The sequence below is a fragment of the Capricornis sumatraensis genome, chromosome 1 (genome assembly GCF_032405125.1).
Source record: "Capricornis sumatraensis isolate serow.1 chromosome 1, serow.2, whole genome shotgun sequence".
In the NCBI taxonomy this organism is placed as follows: domain Eukaryota; kingdom Metazoa; phylum Chordata; class Mammalia; order Artiodactyla; family Bovidae; genus Capricornis; species Capricornis sumatraensis.
The window spans coordinates 182,481,958-182,502,327 of NC_091069.1; the positions used below are offsets into that span (position 1 = coordinate 182,481,958).

The 20,370-nt window shown below is 36.4% G+C and overlaps 1 protein-coding gene across 1 annotated transcript; it reads right to left on the reverse strand.

Moving 5' to 3' along the window:
• Positions 1-650: 650 nt before the first annotated feature.
• Positions 651-16,922, reverse strand: OSTN (osteocrin). Its single transcript, XM_068988350.1, has 3 exons — positions 16,824-16,922; positions 14,057-14,271; positions 651-735 (listed from the first exon to the last, which is right to left on the reverse strand). Exons 1-3 carry the CDS (start codon positions 16,920-16,922, stop codon positions 651-653), a joined length of 399 nt encoding a protein of 132 aa, XP_068844451.1.
• Positions 16,923-20,370: the final 3,448 nt, after the last annotated feature.

Sequence of the window (20,370 nt, forward strand, 5' to 3'; positions counted from 1 at the left end):
TTCAGAACTTTAATTTAAGCTCTTATCACTTGCACATATTGTGTGTCTAATATAATTTAGAATTAGTACAGGCATCTAATTTAATCTTCACAACACCCTTAATGTTATCTAAATGTACAAGCTGCAGGGAAATAAGTTATCTTGATGGAAATGAGATAATGAATGACAGAACCAAGATTTGGATTACATGTCCTGATTTCATGCCTGATACCCTTTCTGCTATATCACTTTCTCTCCTGGTTCGTGATGATAATTGGGTAGTTTAGTTATGAGCAACAAGATGGTGTATATCACCAGAATGTGTGTTCTTAATAATAGAGGGATTACTATGTGTTTATATTTATGAAAATGATTTATTGATAATTATAACTTTAATCTTTGTTTGCATATTAATATCCAACATGCAAGTTTGTGAGAATAAGGCTTCTTTTTAGGGCAAAGTAGATCTAGGTATTGTTTTATAATGTCATTTAAATTATTTAACATCAATATACTAATCAAGTACAGAAATGTTTGAAAAACAGTTTATAAGCCAAGAGATCCAAAGGGGGATTTATAAACCAAGATGGATCAATTAGCCCACTGTGAAATATTAATCAAAGCCTGCAGGTATTGTTATTTCTTCAAATTTTACTCACGACTGGAATCCATTAGCCTCTGGAATTTGAAAGCCGGTTTCTTCCAATTCGATCCATAGGGATACCAACTCGCCTTTTTGGATGATCTACTACTTTCCTGAAATAAACCAAAAATAACATATTTAAGCTAATGTCCAGTTAGTTTTGCTCTTTTATTTCCCGCAGATCTTGGGGCTTTCTTCTGGAGCAGGAATGACTGGCAGTTCTTATCCACCAGCACCCAGTGTGTGTCACACACTCTCTCTTATCTTTCGACATCTGTTGAAGTCGGTATGCCCACTTCCATTTTACATCTGAGGACACTGAGGTTTAGAGAAATTAAATGACTTATCCAAAATAAATAGCCAGATGAAAAACAAGATCTTACCAGAATACCAATCTGATAAGTGCTTAGTTTGGGTAAGTCCCTTTCCCCTCTTCAGATTTTGGTGTGTTCCTCTGTCACTTGAGGGAGGCTGCACCAGCTCAGTGGTTTTCCCTAACCTCTTCCTTTCAATGGTTTTCCTGGGGAAGGATGGTGGTGGAAGAGGAACAGATGCCGAAGCCAAGACTGGATGTGGAGTAAGTGTGCCCCTCAGGTCTTCACTCAGATTTTACCTAGAGAAGCTTTGTGTGCGATAGTCTATATTTGTTATATATGTTCAAATATTGTTTTGGGGAAAAAAAAACTTCATTATTAAAATAAAGTTAAAAAATTCTACAAGAGGCCTTACGATTTGTGTGTTTTAGGAATCATCTCTTTAAAAAGACACATTTTAATTTGATTTGTTATTGTCATTACTTAGTTCTATCAAGTCAAAATGCTAACAGGAAAGGTCCCAGAGCTGTGAATGAATAACTTTCACTGGCCTTGGATTTTAAAGAAGTTTTTATATTCTTAAGAAAGATAGAAATAGGGAGAAACTAAGAAAGCCATGTAAGTAAGTGACTTGTCTCACAGCTGAGGGGAATTGACTTAACAGATTTGTTGGACTTTTATTGACATAATATGCATACAGAAAATAGGATATTTTGTAAGTGAACAATATGAGATATATACAGATTATAAACACAATTACTACCCAGATCAAGAAATAGAACATTACTAGCAATCAAATATTTTTGAATAGGAAAGAGTCTTAAAGTTAATTCTTGCACCAAATGTAAGAATATCAACTCCAATTTTTGATCAGCGATGATACAGCTTATCACTTGAAAATCTCAATGAGGAAGATCTAATTGCCACTCGACAACTTCGTCAATATTCAACAGCTTAAAGAGATTCAAGATTTGTTTCAGAGCATTTTCAACAGTTTTTTTTTGTTTGTTTGTTTTTTCTAATTACTTGCATTATATTGTCAGTATTGACTACATAATTTAAACATGAAAACTACATCATCTGCAAAGGCTTCCCAGGTGGAAAAGTGGTAGAGATTTCAAATGCCAGTATAAGAGATGCAAGAGACATGGGTTCAGTCCCTGGGTTGGGAAGATACCCTGGAGGAGGAAATGCCAACCCACTCCAGTATTCTTGCCTGGAAAATTCCATGGACAGAGGAGCCTGGCAGGCTGCAGTCAATGGCATCTCAAAGAGTCAGACACAACTGAGCGACTGAATAAGACAATATATTGCACTTCTGACCTAAACAGTTGTAAGATAATACATAAATCTGTGGGTTTTTAAACCCAGATGTTTGTGTTAATTCATTACCACAGCAATAAAAATCTGAATATGTTTGTTTGTATGATTTAGGATTGATGTCTGAATGTATTACAGCTAATACTTAAAAACATGAAGCATATGTGATTTTTATTCCTTGAGTCCTCAAATTCCTTCATGAACAACTCCCATTATAATTCCAGGGAAGAGATAAGGTAGAAGCCATCCTGGGATAGAGAAGAATGCTCTAGGGAAATCCCAGACAATAGAAGAGGAACTGAGAAACCAGCACTTCCAGGTGTTTAAAGGACTGATGAGAAGAGAAAGGAAACAGCAGCTGGGAAAAGAGTAGTGGCCCACACGTGAACTGACCTCTGAAAGCTTCTGTGGAGTGGATAGTGTCACCAGAAATAATCCTTTTACTTTTTTAGAGAAGTGTGATGGTTTCAGGGCTTCCCAGGTGGCTCAGTGGTAACGAATCTGCCTGCCAATGCAGAAGATGCAAGAGGGGTGGGTTCGATCCCTGGGTGGGGAAGATCCCCTGGAGTTGGAAATGGCAACCCACTTCAGTATTCTTGCCTGGAGAATTCCATGGACAGAGGAGTCTGGCGGGCTAAAGTCCATGGGGCCTCAGAGTCAGACATGAATGATCACAGCACAGCACAACGCAACAGCATGATGGGTTGGTTTCACGCATTATTATAAATTAGAACAGAACATGTATGGGTCCGTATTACCGATATATATTTTCAAAAGTGAAAATAAAATAAACGAAAATAGCATTTTTTTTTCTTTCTGTACTACAGTTAATCTACTTTTCCTGCTCAAGTAGATGGGAGAGCGCTACAGGCTTTCCTGGTGGCTCAGACAGTAAAGAGCCTGCCTGCAATGCAGGAGACCCAGGTTTGATCCCTGGGTCAGGGAGATTCCCTGGAGAAGGAAATGGCTACCCACTCCAGTATTCTTGCCTGGAAAATCGCACGGAAGGAGGACCCTGGCGAACTACACTCCATAGGGTCACAAAAAGATGCTACTGAGCGACTAAAACACACAATGGTGTGATGAAAAGAAAATAAACTCTTTCTTCCATCTCCCCTCATTCCCTGTTCTTTCCTTCCCTTCTTTTCCCCAGATTTGATCTAAAAAGTATTAGAAATAGGAGATATTGACTTGTATTCTATTTATTTCTTCTACTTACCAAAAATGAGAATAGCTAAGTCAAATAATTTCTATATACTTTTCTATCAATTCAGAAGCAAAATGGCAAGCTAACATTTATCTTAACATTTTTGCTGATATGAAATATATATAACAATACTACACTCTTCAGCACATGCAGTGACATGAATACAGAGGGTGTGAAACTTAAATGCTAACACAGAAAAATATTCTTAAGACCAAAAGGGAAAATCATACTTTCTAACTATCTAGTCCCTCTTGTGACAAAATAATGGAATGACATGGCTTATATATTCATTGAAAACGGTCCATCTTTTCCATTCTAAAATATTCTGAAAGTAGTTTAAGGATACAGAATACAGAGCAAAGTAATATAATGAGGATGGATTATTTTAAATATAATTTTAAACTTCACACTAAAATATAGACAGCCTAAGTCATTTATATTCTTTGATAATTCAATTTCTAAAGATGTTCACCATTCTAAAACAACTGTTGGAAAGCTTGTATTTATACTTTTTGTTTAGAATCACACATATCTAAGAGTCTATAAATTTATTTATGTTCAGTTTTAAAAAATAAAACAAACATCCTTGTTGATAGTACCAAATTAAGAAATAAAATATTACCATTACTTAGAAGTCCTCAGTGTTCTTCCTCCCAAATTGATTCCCCCCCATAACTTGGTCACACAGGTAATCTGAAGGATGAATTTTTATCTAATAGTTCCCTTGATTTTCTTTATAATCTATATGTATTCTTCAAAACTCTCTTGGTTAGTTCAGATGGTTCTAGAATTTTATTTGAAAGAAATGATCCGTGAATTCCTCTTGATTTCTTTCAAAAAATGTGTTTCATGTTTTCAGATTTGTCCATGTTGATGTGTGTAGATATAGTCTTTTTATGTTCACTGTGGTATAGTATTTCATTGTATGGAAAATGAATATGCAACAGCTTATTAACACATTTTACTGATAGTAATTTGAGGTATTTCCTTTTTTGTTATTATTTTATGTACTGTTCAGCTAATTTTTTTCATTTACATGCCTGTAATGCACATTTGAGGATTTCGCTATAGTAAATTTTTAGTAGAATTGCTAGCTATTCTTATACTTAATTTTATTACATAATGCCACACTGTTTTCCAAATTGGTACCTATTTACACACCAGAGAGCAGTGTATGACAATTTCTATTGTTTCAACTCTATGCCAACCTTTGCACTGTGGACTTTTAATTTTGCCAGTAAATTTATATCTGTAATTATTGATGAAGTTATACTGTAATTTTCTTTTCTTACTCTTTTTACTTACTTTACTCTTACTCTTTTACATCCATGATTTTGGTGTTCAAATAATGCGATTCTCAAGAAATGAATTGAGAACTATACCTTCTTTCTTAGGTATTATTTTGTTATTTATTTAATTGTTTCATGCTCTGAGACTATGTTCTGTATGATAACCAAGCCTTTAAAAATGTTAAGGCTTATTTTGTGAACAGATACTTATTTAACAGTCGTTTCGTGTGAACTTAATCATTTTTTCTCACCAGTTGTAGGCTACACAACAGCTTTTATTGATTCTGCTTAAAGTTTTGAGTTTCAAAATGAAAAACTTGGGAATTAAGTTTAGTGTGGAGAGTGTTCTCAAAAAACAATGATTTGCCACTACATCTTAAAAGGACAATAAAATATCTGGACTCTTTCAAGAAGAGCATATGGCTCCACTAACATTGAGTAACAGCAAAAAGGGAAAATACAGTAATGGCTAAGAGAGGATGCTCATTTAAATAGTTCAGTAATTGGGACTTCCCTGGTAGTCCAGTGGTTAAGACTCCAAAGTTCCACTTAGCTCCCTGGTGGGAGAACTAAGACCCTGCATGCTGTGTGGTGTGGCCACATAAATAGTTCAATAGTTTAAATTAATAAAACACAGAATTAAATATGTATAATTTAAAGTTTAGGTGCATATAGTAGCCATGCTCCAAGATAAACCCCCATAGTTCTACTATAATGCAGTCTCTTTCCACATTGAACAAGACGGACCTCTGTCATCAATAGCATATTGTGGAAATGATTTCTAGAGTGAAGTAATGAAAAATGCTGCAGCTTCTGCCTTGCTTTGTTGGATCTCTCACTCTAGGGGAAATCACTTGCCATCCTACAGTCCTTTAGAGAGGTTTACATGACAAGGAACTAAGGCTTCCTGCCAAGAGCTAGCAAGGGCCTGAGACTTCCTGCCATTAGCCTTGTGAGTGGGCCATTTTGGAAATGGATATCCCCAGACCCCATGCAGCCTTCAGATTATTGCAATCCTGGTCAGCTTCTTCACTGTAACCTTGGGAAAGACCCTGAGCCAGAATCACTCAGGCAAACTTTTCCTAGATTTGTGATGCACAAAAACCGAGTGGGAACATAAATGTGCATTCCTGTCTTGCTGCTGCTGCTCAATCACTGAGTCATGTCCAACTCTTTTTGACCCCATGGACTGTAGCCACCAGGTTCCTCTGTCCATGGGATTCCCTAGGCGAGAATACTGGAGTGGGTTGCCATTTCCTTATTGTCTTAAGCCACTGTATTTGGGTAACTTGCTTGCATAGCAACAGATACCTAATATAGTAAGACTTAAAGGGCTGTGGGATTCCACAGGAGAAGAGATCATAGCCAAATTTGAGGGTTCCAGGAGGAACTTATGGAATATATGAAAACAATAAAACAAACGGTGACCCCCGAGTCCTGCAATCTTGTTTATCACAATTTAAAATTATAGAATTGATAAATGACATAGGAAGTTAGATATAAATATAAGAGCTTAGAAAAACTAATATATGAGATAGACTAATATGAAGGAGACTCAGCAAGGGCCTGTAAAAGACGAGAATGAATGAAAGGTTAAATTTAAATGGATTTTTAAATTGAAAAGAGACAATTGGGTTTTCAAATTCAAATTCCAGAATGTTCTGATGAAAGATCATACAAGTCTGAGTGATGATGTAATTTTTTAGGGACCAATACATAATGCCCCCCTTTTTTTCTGAGTCCATCTTTAGACACAGAGTAGATAGAAATGATATGAATGATCAATGGATAGAAATCAAAATGTCATTTTGTTTAAGCTGAATGTAGAATAAGACTTCAATTTGCATTTAAATGACTTTCCTACGTTTTCTCTGAGGATTAGATAGATTTACACAATTAGTCCTAATTATCAAATAAAAACAAGAAGAAAGAGGATGAGCTGAACATGCTCACCTCTTCCTCCCAAATTAACCTGTCTGGTGCATGATTACTTCTCCTTGGGGAAAGAATGAATAAAGGATTAATGCTTGGGGTCAGTATTTTTCTAACTGGAGTTCCTCTACTTGGAAACATGAGACTGGAAAATATGACTTAATAAATGGGATACGTTTGGAATGATGAAAGAAACTGCTACTTCATTAGCACACAGTTGACTTATGACTTTTGGAGTTCTACCTCAAAAGTGGTAATTCAATCTTAAGTAGATTCTATTAAATTTTTGATGATGGTGCTGACTAGGCATAATGTCAGCTTCTGAAATATTATCCCCCAAACAGGCCCTATTAACAGGCATTCAGAAACAAACCAAGAGCTCTGGAATTAAATAGCGAGATTTAAAGGGTTCCAAATCAGACATGCCTGATTTGGAAGCTACTATAGATCTGTAGGACTAGGCGGAAAGGATTTTCATTTACTTGGTTCATGAGCCTCTCTTAGGGACTAATGACACTTGGAATTTCTATCCAGCAAATGAATTTACACAAAAATGTCTTCTATAATTTTCTTTTGTGGAGAGTGGATAATGTATATTTCAAAACCCATATATGGAATTAAGCATTATCCCTTTTGGGGGAAAGTTTTAAACCATCATGCATGAGTTAGGTTAGAAGTAAAAGGTAAAGGAACTGTTTTTTTTCATGGACCTGAGTTGGGGTGTAAGAAGCAAGCAATAAAGGACAGGTTCAGGAATAGGTTAATTATATTGGGAAAAATGGCCCAAGATCAATGATCAAGGGCATTTCCTATAGAACAGACAGGCTTTTGAATATAAAGAAGGAAACATGAAAATAGGGCATCACATTCTGGGTTCTTTCTCTGTGTTCTTCACCATGGAATGGAGCCCATTCTGAACTATCTGCTTTAGACATTAAAAATTAAAAGCTGGAGAGAAGTAAAAAATCATGGAGTAACTGGATTGGCTTTAATCTGTAGCATTGTTTTACAATGAATTAAAAAGGTGAAACCTTAGGATTTTTCACCTTTAATCTTTGGTCAAGACGAGCAATTGTGTCTGAAAAATTGAAGTTGGAATTGCTATTCTCAATTTAATTTAAACTTTATGTCTGTCTTAGGATAGAAACATATATGTCATTGGTACAGTTTTTCCAAAATGATTTATTTAATGTGTCATTCTTAGTGAATCTCACTTTTTCTGGCCTTGGACAAGTGCCTTATTCACACATAATTTAATTTCTTTATCATAAGCAGCTTATTTCTCTAGAAAGTCACTGGACTTGAGGTTCAAGAACCTGGTGTTCTAGCTAGATTATAGCCAGGAAGTCATTTTATATCTGTGAAAATATACCAATAAAAAGGGGATAATATTTTCTCAGGGTGTTAGGAATTTTAAAAACTCAGTGTATTGGAATGTTAAAATGGGATTCTTTCTGTCACAGTTTTGGCTGTGGCCCAGAAAAACTGAGGGGGAAAAAAGGATTGCATTTCCTCTTGCATTCCAAAGTAGGGTGCTAGAGTTATGCAGTATTTGTAAAGAAGGTTGCTATAAACTATTTTTCCAAACTTAAACCAAAAAAAAAAAATTGATACTGAATAGGTAAATAAGGAGAATTTCTCTGGAGCAAGTTATTGGAGAACAGGGACATTTCCCTCTTTTTTCATATGGAGAAAGGGCTTCAGGAAAATCTTGTTCTTCAGTCAGTCTCTATGCTTTGGCAGAGGAGCCTGTGGGGCTGCAGTTCATGGGTACGCAAAACAGGTGGACATGACCGAGCAACTAAACAACAACAAATACTCTTTAAAGCAGGGTAGACCTCATAGAACAGACTATGAAATCTAAAGGGCAGGAAGCTGTGAGAACTGGCTCAATTCCAGAGTGAAGAGACAGTTACATAAGCAACAGCTTTACTTTCAGTGACCAGAGTCAAGGATGTGGGTTTTCTGTGGAACAGATGTAGAGCAAGCATGTGGGTAGAGCTGGCCTAGGTTAATTATAAAAGGAAACTTCCCCTGCTTTTGGCCAGGGGTTATGGGTGATGTGGCCTCAGCAGGATGCTGGTGATGGCGGCGTCAAATGAAGAAAGCAAGCGGATAGGATGACGGTGAGGAGCAAAACTGATCTGCTGAGAGAGAAGCGTTGCTGGAGGCAAGGTGTTTATGTCAGCGCTCGCAGTGGTTATGCGATGACCCCACAAAAACAGCCCATGGTGAGGAGTCAGCTTTGAGCATTCACTGAGGGCAGAGAACATAAAAGTCAAGTCATGATAGTATCAATAAAGTAAGACTTTTCTTTGCTTCTTTGCACCTTCTTCCCCAGTACTGGAGGAGACTTAAGACAGCCCAGAGTGGTAGGGGAAGGGGGGAGGGCAGACGGACACAAACCCTTTCCCCCTGGAGCTTTCCAGCTAGAAAAGGAGAAACATTTTTAATACTTATAGTTTGGTCTAAGACTGTTGTTGAAGCTGCAATATTTTGTCCACCTGATGTGAAGAGTCGACTCATTGGAAAGGACCCTGATTCTGGGAAAGACTGAGAGCAAGAGGAGAAGGGGGTAACAGAGGATGAGATGGTTGGATGGCATCACCGACTTGATGGACATGAGTTTGAGCAAACTTAGGGAGATGGTGAAGGACAGGGAAGCCTGGCATGCTGCAGTTCATGGGGTCTCAAAGAGTCAGACAGGACTTAGTGACTGAACAATAGCTAAGACATATGAATAGTTGTTTTAATTACTGAAATAAGATTGTTTTTCTAATAAAAGTGACCAGAAAATTTTTTGTTATTTCAATGTGACCCACAGAGTCATAGTACCTTTTTTTGTCTTTACCCAAAAGATAGAAATAACAACTCCTATTGAATGTGTTTGAATGCATGTGGGTGAGGAATAAAGTTGCTTTTCTGTTTATGTTCTATAAAGTCCTTCTCTTTCAATTAAGTGATTATAGAAACAATGTTAAAAGCAAAGTGTTTATTGACCTGAATCTATAGAATGTATGTAACTGTGCTGAGTAACTTCCATCTGTTTTCCAGATACACCCTCTGCCTTTTCAGTCCAGGAAATTAACTTTTCTGGATCCCACAAATATTCCGGTACTCCCTGGGTTTGGTTTGGGGCAGGCAATGGGTAACCTTGGCATAAGAGACTGGAAGGAGAGAGGAAGTAAAATCAGGATACTTTTCCACTTGCTCCCTCCTTGCAAGATCACTTCCTCTTAACTGGAGGTCATAGCTTCTCCCAAGGAATCTGACTCTTCAAAGACCAGGTTCCTGGGCTATTGCGCCATACGATATGATCTGCCTCTCCCAGAATTTCATAGTCTTGCTGTATCTAAACACTTCTCAAATTTTCCTGTTTCAAATGTCCTGCCTGTTTCCTGTGGAAATGCTGACTGACACCATGATGTTACTTCCCTTCCTGACCTCAAAATATTAATGGGAGAATTAGAACAATACAGCTGTGAAAATATTTACCCTGATTAAATTCAAATATAAAGAATTATTATTGTTAATATTTTACAAGGCATTTTCAGTTTTGTGTGAAGAAGAGCGAAAAACCACTTTTTAGAAAAATTCCAATATCTTCTAATGTTAAAGGTCATTCAAATAGTAGATGACCTAGAAGCTACTTCCTTTTATTTTTCATAAACTGAATGGCCTCTTCAGGCTTTAAACAAGTGAACTGAATGGAGAAAATATTTTGGATTTCAAAGCATAGTTGAGATAACCCTGCTCTGAGAATTAAAGTAACTTGCACATTCAATTGAAAATGAAGCTAGTGTCATAATCAGGTGGAATAAATATTAAATATAATATAAAATAGGAAACAATAGATGATTCTTTGCTTCATTTTATTATGATCTGACATAGACTTTGTCCTGTTTTTTTATGCTTGTTTTCTCTTTTATTTTTCTCTAGCTGTTCACTCATTCTTCCATTTCCATCTCTTACGGACCTTTCCAAAAGCAGATTAAAAATTTTTTCTTTTCTGATTATTTGATAGTAACTGAAAGTAAAATAATGCATTTCATATGCTTGAGACAGAGCTTTAAAATCTGGGGTAATGTACCAATTTGTCACAACATTGCTTCTGCTTTATGTTTATGATTTTTTTGGTTGCAAGGCTGGTGAAGTCTTATCTCCCTGACAGGGATAGAACTCTGCATTACAAAGCATATTATTAACTACATTATTAACTATTGGACTGCCAAAGAAGTCCCAGATTCCCTGCATTGTTTCTGGTCATTTCTCTGTCTTCTCATATTTCCTGAAAATTGGCAGGTGGAACTCGAGGCAAGAATTTTCTTTTGCAATTCTGTTATATAAGTAGTACTGAGTTAGTTCAACATAGGGCGTATCATGACTTGCTCTTTTTTTCTCTTGTGATGCTAACAGAAAATTGACAATCATTGTCTAGAGCCATCACTTCATTAGGGTTTGCAAAATGGAGACATTCTATCATTCTTCCTTCACTTATTACCTGGAATAATTATATAAAGGAGAATTTCGACCTCATCTACTATGTGTATTGTTTCTTCATTGCTTTAGCTGTACAAATTTTATAAAGAGAAAATTCCACCTTTTCTTCTTTGTGTTTGCAAGCAACTATTTGTTGTAATATCCTTTTATGCTCAGTTAATAGCCATGAAGCAATCAAAAACTTACTCTAAATTTTATATGCTCTCACTACTGTCCCTAAATTGCTTGATGTTTTGCTATATCTATATTGTCAGACTGCATAACTATAATACATGGCATTTTTTTGTTTTGCAACCATCATTACACTCTAATTCTAACGTTATGCTTGCACCAGTTCTTATGGGGGTAACTCTAGAGACATTTTGACTGAACAAATTCATCTAGTAGCTTCCTCAGGAAGTACTACTCATGAGAACAATATTCCCTAATCTTTTAAACAGTTGTAATAGTTTACTTTTAGCCTTCAAATGTGAAATGCTGTTTAAATGAATATTAAATGTTCACCGATTTCCCTTTATTGCCTATAAACTCAGCTACGTTAGGTAGATTATTGGAGAAGACAATGGTCACCCACTCCAGTACTCTTGCCTGGAAAATCCCATGGATGGAGGAGCCTGATAGGCTGCAGTCCACGGAGTCGCAAAGAGTCGGACACAACTGAACGACTTTACTTTTCACTTTTCACTTTCATGCATTAGAGAAGGAAATGGCAGCCCACTCCAGTGTTCTTGCCTGGAGAATCCCAGGGTTGGGGGAGCCTGGTGGGCTGTCGTCTATGGGGTTGCACAGAGTCGGACATGACTGAAGTGACTTAGCAGCAGATAGATTATATCTCCTGATACCTTAAAGAAATTGTTATGATGAAACCTCCATGTAGATTCTATATGTTTATATTTACACAATATTATAAATTCATATACAAGTTTTACATAAATATTTACAAGTTGATTTTCAAATTATTTTGTAGACTGTGCTGCAAGATCCAGGAATCAGAGAAATTATGTTTATTAGAAGGCACAATCTTTTCTCCATTTATCCTTTGCTCTTCCATATTCTTCGTTATAAATTGCTTTTAAATGTATCTCTTCTTGCTTTGTGTTATAATTGGCTAAAAATATTTCTGCTTTTAATTGGCATGTGATTTATTTGAGGGACAGAGACTATATTTTTCTACTTTTTTCCACCATAGTACAACACAGTGCCTAGAACATAAGTGAAACTAACTTGTATTTTTAAAATTAAAATAGGATCTGAATTTCAAAATACAGGTGTGAAATTTTTGTCAAGTATATGTAGGATAAATCTAGTCCCAGAGTGATTTTTTTTCCTAGTGTTGCTTTGAGAATCTTTCAGAACAGAAGCCTAACAATTACATCCTGTATGTTGAAAATCAAAGTGAAAGCAAAATCATTCACCAGGAACAAATGTGACAAGTCCTAGAATTCCAAGTGATCAAGTAAAACTGGACTAAAGGATGTGGAGATGGGTGCAGGAAGAAATGAGGTGTCAGTAAATGAAATTCTCCACAGGATTTCCTAAGGAGTTTGCTTTTCTCTTGTAGGCAATGGGAACTTTTCATGAAGTGTTAGATAATTCCTCTGGTAGTAAAAGATACAATTGGTGATCTAAAAAAAGTGAGGATGTGGTGGAAGAAGAGATGAGGGAGGACTGGAGAAAGAAAAGGTGAAAAGATCATTTAGGCCAGAATTAAGAAAGTCTTCATGTGAAAGGCTATCTTGGAGATATTTAACATGTAAAACAAACAAAATTTAAAGACTTTAGTGAAAAACAAAGTGTTTCAAGTGAAGAAATTTCAAGTGAATCCTGTGAGCAAAAGGAATCCTGTGAGGAATCCTGTGATTCTAGTATATTCCCCAAATTCCAGACTATGGGAACTGGGTAGTCTCTTGGGCCACTACTAATATGAAGTATCTAGCACTTTCATGCGTTGGAGAAGGAAATGGCAACCCACTCCAGTATTCTTGCCTGGAGAATCCCAGGGAGTGGGGAGCCTGGTGGGCTGCCATCTATGGGGTCGCATGGAGTTGGGCACGACTGAAGCGACTTAGCAGCAGCAGCAGCAGCAGCAGCAGCAACACAAGGAATAGATTTTGAAGAGGTAGAAAATGAATTAAGTTTGGAATGACTGCTTTAAAGTACTGACAATTGCTCACTGATTAAAGAGAGATTTAATTACTTTAATTTTATTATAATAATTAACAGTTTGCAAAGTTCTCATTTGATTTTTCTGGAGGTAAGTAATTATCCCCACTTTCCAGATAAATAAGCTGAGGATCACAGAGTGTAAGATCCTTATACAAATCACATGGCTAGAAATAATAAGAAATTTGACATAGACACATTTGTTTTGACTCTAGGTCCTGAGAGATCTTCACCACCTTCTTGGTATAAGAGAGGGGACTTATTCATATCATTTGGCAAGCTTTGTAACAAGGGTAAAAATAAAAATGAAATTCTAGTTACCTCTATTAAAGAGAAAACTTAATTCACTGGAACATTTATCTCACAGTATATACTTTTGCCCTTACCTCCCAAATGCTATATGTCTTTAGTAATAATTACTTTATATCTATATGCAACAGAATCTTCAGAAAATATTTTGACAAAAATATTAGTGCATATTGTGCATATTAGTGGCAAATTCAATTTTAAATACTTTGATAATTCAAAAATGGCAGTCATTTTGCTTCCCAAACTTTATTTCCAAAATGATGCCTTTAAACTCAGAAACGAGCTAAGACACTTTGAAGACATTCATTGTACTTTTTTCTAGGTAGAATTCTCCTTGTTTCTCAACCCAGTGTGGAAGAATTAGAAAATGGAAATGTTCCTTCTCCAAGAATCCACTTACCTCTGTTTACCTTTATGACTTACAGAGCCAGCTGAGAGTCTGTCCAGGGGAGAACCAAACCCAGAGAAACTTCTTTTCTTCTTTGTTTCAGTCACATCATTCTCCAGAGACACAAGTTCGTCAAGAAGTAAGAGTTTTGCTGCCAGGTCAGTGGCCGACTTATCTTCTCTGACTGTGGGTGATGACTGAACACCTAAGATTCCAGAATCAAAGGCCTATTGGGCAAGAAAGGTGAGTCCATTCATTAAGAGAAAGAGTATACATACAATCATCTGTCTACATTTGGATTTTACTATTTTTCAGCTCACATGTCACGAAACTTGGTTACTCACAGAGCTATGATCCAGAGAGAAAGACTTTTGAGGAGGAAAACACATAGGGTTGAAGTTTATCCAAAAGAAATGAAAATAACACACACACATACGTACATACAAAGAAAGAAAGGATAAACTCCAGACCTGCCTCTGAAATTTAGTATATTAACTGTTCTTTCAGATTCTTTCGCGGTAACAACTGCATTCTTATAGCTCTAATAGCGTTTTATCTATACTTCTTCTATCTCTACAATTATTACATTTCCCCTTGTATTACATTAGCTAAAACATATGTATGTTGCATATTAGATTGTGAGTAACTTGAAGTCCAAGACTATGTCTAATCAGCTTTTTGTTTGTGCTATTCAATCCCTATTTCAATATTTTGCTCATTATTATTGCACTAATTAGTACATTTCTAGTGAATATTTATTGAATGAATTCTGAAAAAAAATATAAACCTCTTGCTGTTTTCTTTTCACTACTCATTCATTCATTCAAACCACTAAACATCCACTATGCAGGTCCTGTATTTGATCGAAGAGATACAAAAATAAGAAAAATCCAATCTGTGCTTTGAGGGAGCTTACCATCTCTACCAGTGTGATTTACTAACAAATAACAATCAGTATCTACAGCGAGTCAGAGCTATTCCAAGGACTTTATTGTCCCATGTCAAATTTCTTATTTGTTTATTTACACATATTGCCACTTTGTAGTCCATCCAAGTCATAGAAGTGTGTAAGTGTCTGGTTTATGAAGTCTATCTTCCTTTCTCAGGCCCAATGACAGCATTTAAAAAAATGTTCCTATTAACAAGGAACATTCTGGAGTCATTCTATGGTCCAGGGGATATAACTTCTTTCCTAAGAGTTTGAGGATATTCCCCTCTGAGAAGAAACATTAACTACAGCCCGACTATTGGTGTGAGCAGAACTTATCTTTTTTCACATCCTGTCTTTGTTTTTAAATTGTTTATCTCATTCTCTTTCTCTTCCGTTCATTTTTTTTCCGCAATAAAATGAAAAAGTAGCACTTTCTAAACCTTTTCATCGTCTACTCAAACATTTTTCTTTTGGAATACTTGCAGTCTGCCTCAAAGCTCTTGAGACTAATGGCCATTGAACTTCTTTCCTAAACAAGACAAATCTGCTCTAAGTATGGCTAGTTATTCTTGGAAAACTCCTCTTGTCCTGCTCTTTCTGATTCCTATCAGGAGTGATTAATATCAGATCCTCTTGGCAGCAGAGGATGAGATGGTTAGATATAATCCCCAACTAAATGGACAAGAATTTGAACAAACTCTGAGAGATAGTGAAGAACAAGGGAGCCTCGTATGCTGTAGTTCACGGAGTCTCAAAGAATCAGATACGACTCAGCAACTGAACAACAGCAACAACCTCTTCACTCAGTGCACACTCTGAATCCTCATATAATTTATTTGTCCCCTCTCTCTGTCTCTTTTCTATTCTGTCCTGAGTACTGCCACTAAGTAAATTATCTCCAAACACTACTTTCATCATATTAAAAAAAAATTAAAATCTGTATAATCCTTTGTTACTTACAATGCAAAGTCCAGAACTCCTTTTTACAAATCTTAGCTTCAATTACTTCCCTACATAAACTTGGAAGCATAGAAACTAAAGAGGAAATAATCATGAGAAAGAAATAATGAAGATCAGGAGAAAAACCAAAGGGCAAAGTTAAGGGATCTTTTATTATCTCTCAGAAGGTCCTCCAAAAAATATGTGTCAATTCTTCCTACTGATATACATACAAAGTCAAGTTTTCTTTCTTTTTAAAGATATTCCTAATCCTCAGGAAAAAAGGCACAAACCTTTTATAAAACTTGCCCTTCAGTAAAATGCATTTCAGATTCTCACTTCATGCTATTTAAGAAAGTACGAAGAATGCATATTTCTCTTAAGATCAAATGATCCAAGTTAACTTTTCTCTGTGTCAAGATGTCCTCACATTTCTTTTCCTTTGTAGTTTAGTATTGGCAACAAGAAAATATTTGTAAAGTGATAAAATTTTGGCCAAGTGATTCAAATCCTGACATGTAAACAACTTTAAATTTCACATAAAAGCACTTCATCTTTATATAATTCATTCAATTATATATATATATTATATATATATATTATATATATATATATATATTATATATATATATATATATATATATGGCTGAAATTATAATGAATTTTCTCCCAAAGTTTTTGGTTTATGGAATACCAATCTTTGTTGTTACTTACAGGTTTTTTTCTTTTAAATATTTATATACCAGGTTTTCTCTGAATCCATTGTGAGGACACAGCATAGAAAGAAATGTCTATTTACTTGATTTTTGTGTTATTGAAACTTCTCCATATTTTTCAGCAGCACCTGCTACTGACCTTAGGAAAAATGATTTAAGTTCATTAAAAAACATGGCCCCTAGTTTCCATTACCTCTGTTGTGACACCCACTGAGAACACTTTTCCTGAGCTCCAGAGCATCAGTGTCATAGTCAGGATAAAATGTGCACTTGCTAATCTCCAGTCCAGCATCTAAGGGCCACACACAACAGGGTTAACATTCATTAGTTTGACATATAAAGATAGGAAACAAAAATGCCTGTAAAGCTTGTTATAGACAGGGAATAAACTAAATTATTCAGCTTCTCTACATTGGAGTGCACCTTTGTAACACTTAAATTATACTTAATAGAAGCTGTCAATCTCCCAGAATGAATTCTATCAAGGCTTCATTTCCATGGAAACCTAGACTGGGGTTGTACAGCTATAATCATAATTTAACTCAAAAAAACCCAAGTCTGTGAAATCTAGTTTGTGGAGCCTTATTGTTTGAGTGTCTAATCCACAGTTTACAACATCATACACCTAAGGATAAATGTGTCAAATTGACTAGGTATGATAAACCAACCCCTGCTGGGGTTTGCGGTAAACAAGAGAGAAATGTGCTGTGTCAAAAAGTAATTTTATATGAAATTTCAAAAACACCACTGTTCCAATAGTAGAATATCTTTATGTCCTGTGATTTAAAAGGATTTTTTGAGCAAGATTCAAAAGGTGAACTTCATAGAAAAAATAAACAAATTACACTATATCAAAATTGAAATTTTCCATGTGATAAGGTACAGTAAACAAATTGCAATAAATAACAATTTACAAATGAAATATATTTTGAACAGATTAAAAAAAAGCAAGATTAGCATTTTGAACATTTAAGTAACTCTGATAAATAAAATTTGGAAAAACAGACACAATTAAATAAAAATGGGCCTAAGTTTATAAGAAAACATGTATTTGAAAGTTCATAGCCTCATTGTTTAGAGCAGTGAAAAAATAAATCAACTCAAGTACCTTACTCAGAAGGAAATGGATTTGTCAGGTGAGGTACATTCATACTGTGGACTTAAAGCAAACAATTTAAATATATGTGTTATCTATGGTTCAAACAAATGACGTAAATGTTATGTGTAATTGTATGCATGGATTTAAAATAGAGCAAATTTGAGGGGAAATTAAAAATTCTAGAACAGTGTATATGCCATGCTACCCTTTACCTAAATTGGAAATACATAAAGCAATTTCCTATATTTTGAAATCTATCCTATAATTAAAATAGAGACCAACAGAAGTTGATTCATGACTGATTGCTTCTGGGGAAAGTGGGGGAGAATATAAGATTATGAAGAAAACATTAGGGACTCAGGTTTTACCTACATATACACAGGAAAGCAAACAAGTCAAAAGGTTACATTTATTAATTCTGTGTAGTAAGCACAAATGTGTGTCATTGATACTTTTATGAATTTTTACATTAATAAAGCAATATAAATCCAATTAAAGCTTATTTACAATATAGATTAGACCTTCTGGCTGCCAGTCTGACTGCTGGTTAAAATGGGAGGCCTTGTTCTGCTGGGAGAAGATCTCTGACTCTGAGCTACCAATAAAAGCAGCTTGACTTCTCCACTTAGCACATGACACTGGGAAGTCCCCCAGTTCAACATTAATAAGAATTCTCAGCAAACTTCTGTTTCCTTAAACAAAAAAAAAAAATTGGAAACCTGCAGGGAGCAAAAAAGAATTATTCAATCTGAATAATTGAATTTGAGACTCATATTTGCTTTAGTAATAGTATGGCCTTGGGTGTGTGTTACTTAATCTGTTGAAATTTATTTTCCATATTGGTGAAATGAGGAGTAATGCTGACTTCAAAAGAACTTCAAGAGGTTTGGATTAATCCATGTATTAACTCTTCACCCGGAGAAGGCAGTGGCACCCTACTCCAGTACTCTTGCCTGGAAAATCCCATGGACGGAGGAGCCTGGTAGGCTGCAGTCCATGGGGTCGCCAAGAGTTGGACACGACTGAGCGACTTCACTTTCACTTTTCACTTTCATGCATTGGAGAAGGAAATGGCAACCCACTCCAGTATTCTTGCCTGGAGAATCCCAGGGACGGGGAGCCTGGCGGGCTGCCCTCTATGGGGTCGCTCAGAGTCAGACACGACTGGAGCGACAGCAGGAGCAGCAGTAAACTCTTCACCGCATATATTGTTCAGTTGCTCAGTTGTGTCAGACTCTTTGTGACCCCATGGACTGCAGCATGCCAGGCCTCCCTGTCCACCACCAACTCCCAGGGCTTGAACAGACTCATGTCCATTGAGTCAATGATGCCATACAATCATCTCATCCTCTGTTGTTTCCTTTTCCTCTGGCCTTCGATCTTCCCAGCATCAGGGTCTTTTCCAATCAGTCGACTCTTCACCGCAGGTGGCCAAAGTATTGGCGTTTCAGCTTTAGCATCAGTCCTTCCAATGAATATTCAGGGAGGAGTTCCTTTAGGATTGACTAGTTTGATGTCCTTGCAGTCCAATGGACTCTCAAAGGTCTTCTCCAACAGCACAGTTCAAAAGTATCAGTTCTTCGGCACTCAGCTTTCTTCACAATCCAACTCTCACATCCATACATGACTACTGGGAAACTATAGCTTTGACTAGGTGGACCTTTGTTGGCAAAGTAATGTCCCTGCTTTTTAATATGCTGTCTAGATTGCTCATAGCTTTTCTTCCAAGGAGCAAGCATCTTTTAATTTCATGGCTGCAGTCACCATCTGCAGTGATTTTGAAGCCCAGGAAAAGAAAGTCTGTCACTGTTTTCATTGTATCCACATCTATTTGCCATGAATTGATGGGAAAGGATACCATGATCTTCATTTTTTGAATGTTGAGGTTTAAGTCAACTTTTTAACTCTGCTCGTTCACTTTCATCAAGAGGTTCTTTAGTTCTGCTTCACTTTCTGCCATAAAGTGTGGTGTCATCTGCAGATCTGAGATTATTGATATTTCTCCTGGCAATCTTGTTTCCAGGTTGAACTTCATCCAGCTCAGCGTTTCTTATGATGTACTCTGCATAGAAGTTAAATAAGCAGGGTGACAATATACACCCTTGACATACTCCTTTCTCAATTTGGAACCAGACTGCTGTTCCACGTCTGGTTCTAACTGTTGCTTCTTGTCCTGCATACAGATTTCTCAGGAGGAAGATAAGGTGGTTGGGTATTCCCATCTCTTTCAGAATTTTCCAGTTTGTTGTGATCCACACAATCAAAGGCTTTGGCCTAGTCAGTGAAGCAGAAATAAATGTTTTTTCTGGAACTCTCTTGCTTTGTCTATGATCCAACAGATGTTGGCAATTTGATCTCTGGTTCTTCTGCCTTTGCTAAATCCAGCTTGAACATCTGGAAGTTCATGGTTCACATACTGTTGAAGCCTGGCTTGGAGAATTTTGAGCACTACTTTGCCAGCATGTGAATCGAGTGCAATTGTGCAGTAGTCTGAACGTTTTTTGGCATTGCCTTTCTTTGGGATTGGAATAAAAACTGACCTTTTCCAGTCCTTTGGCCACTGCTGAGTTTTCCAAATTTGCTGGCATATTGAGTGCAGTACTTTCACAGCATCATCTTCCAGGATTTGAAAGAGCTCAAC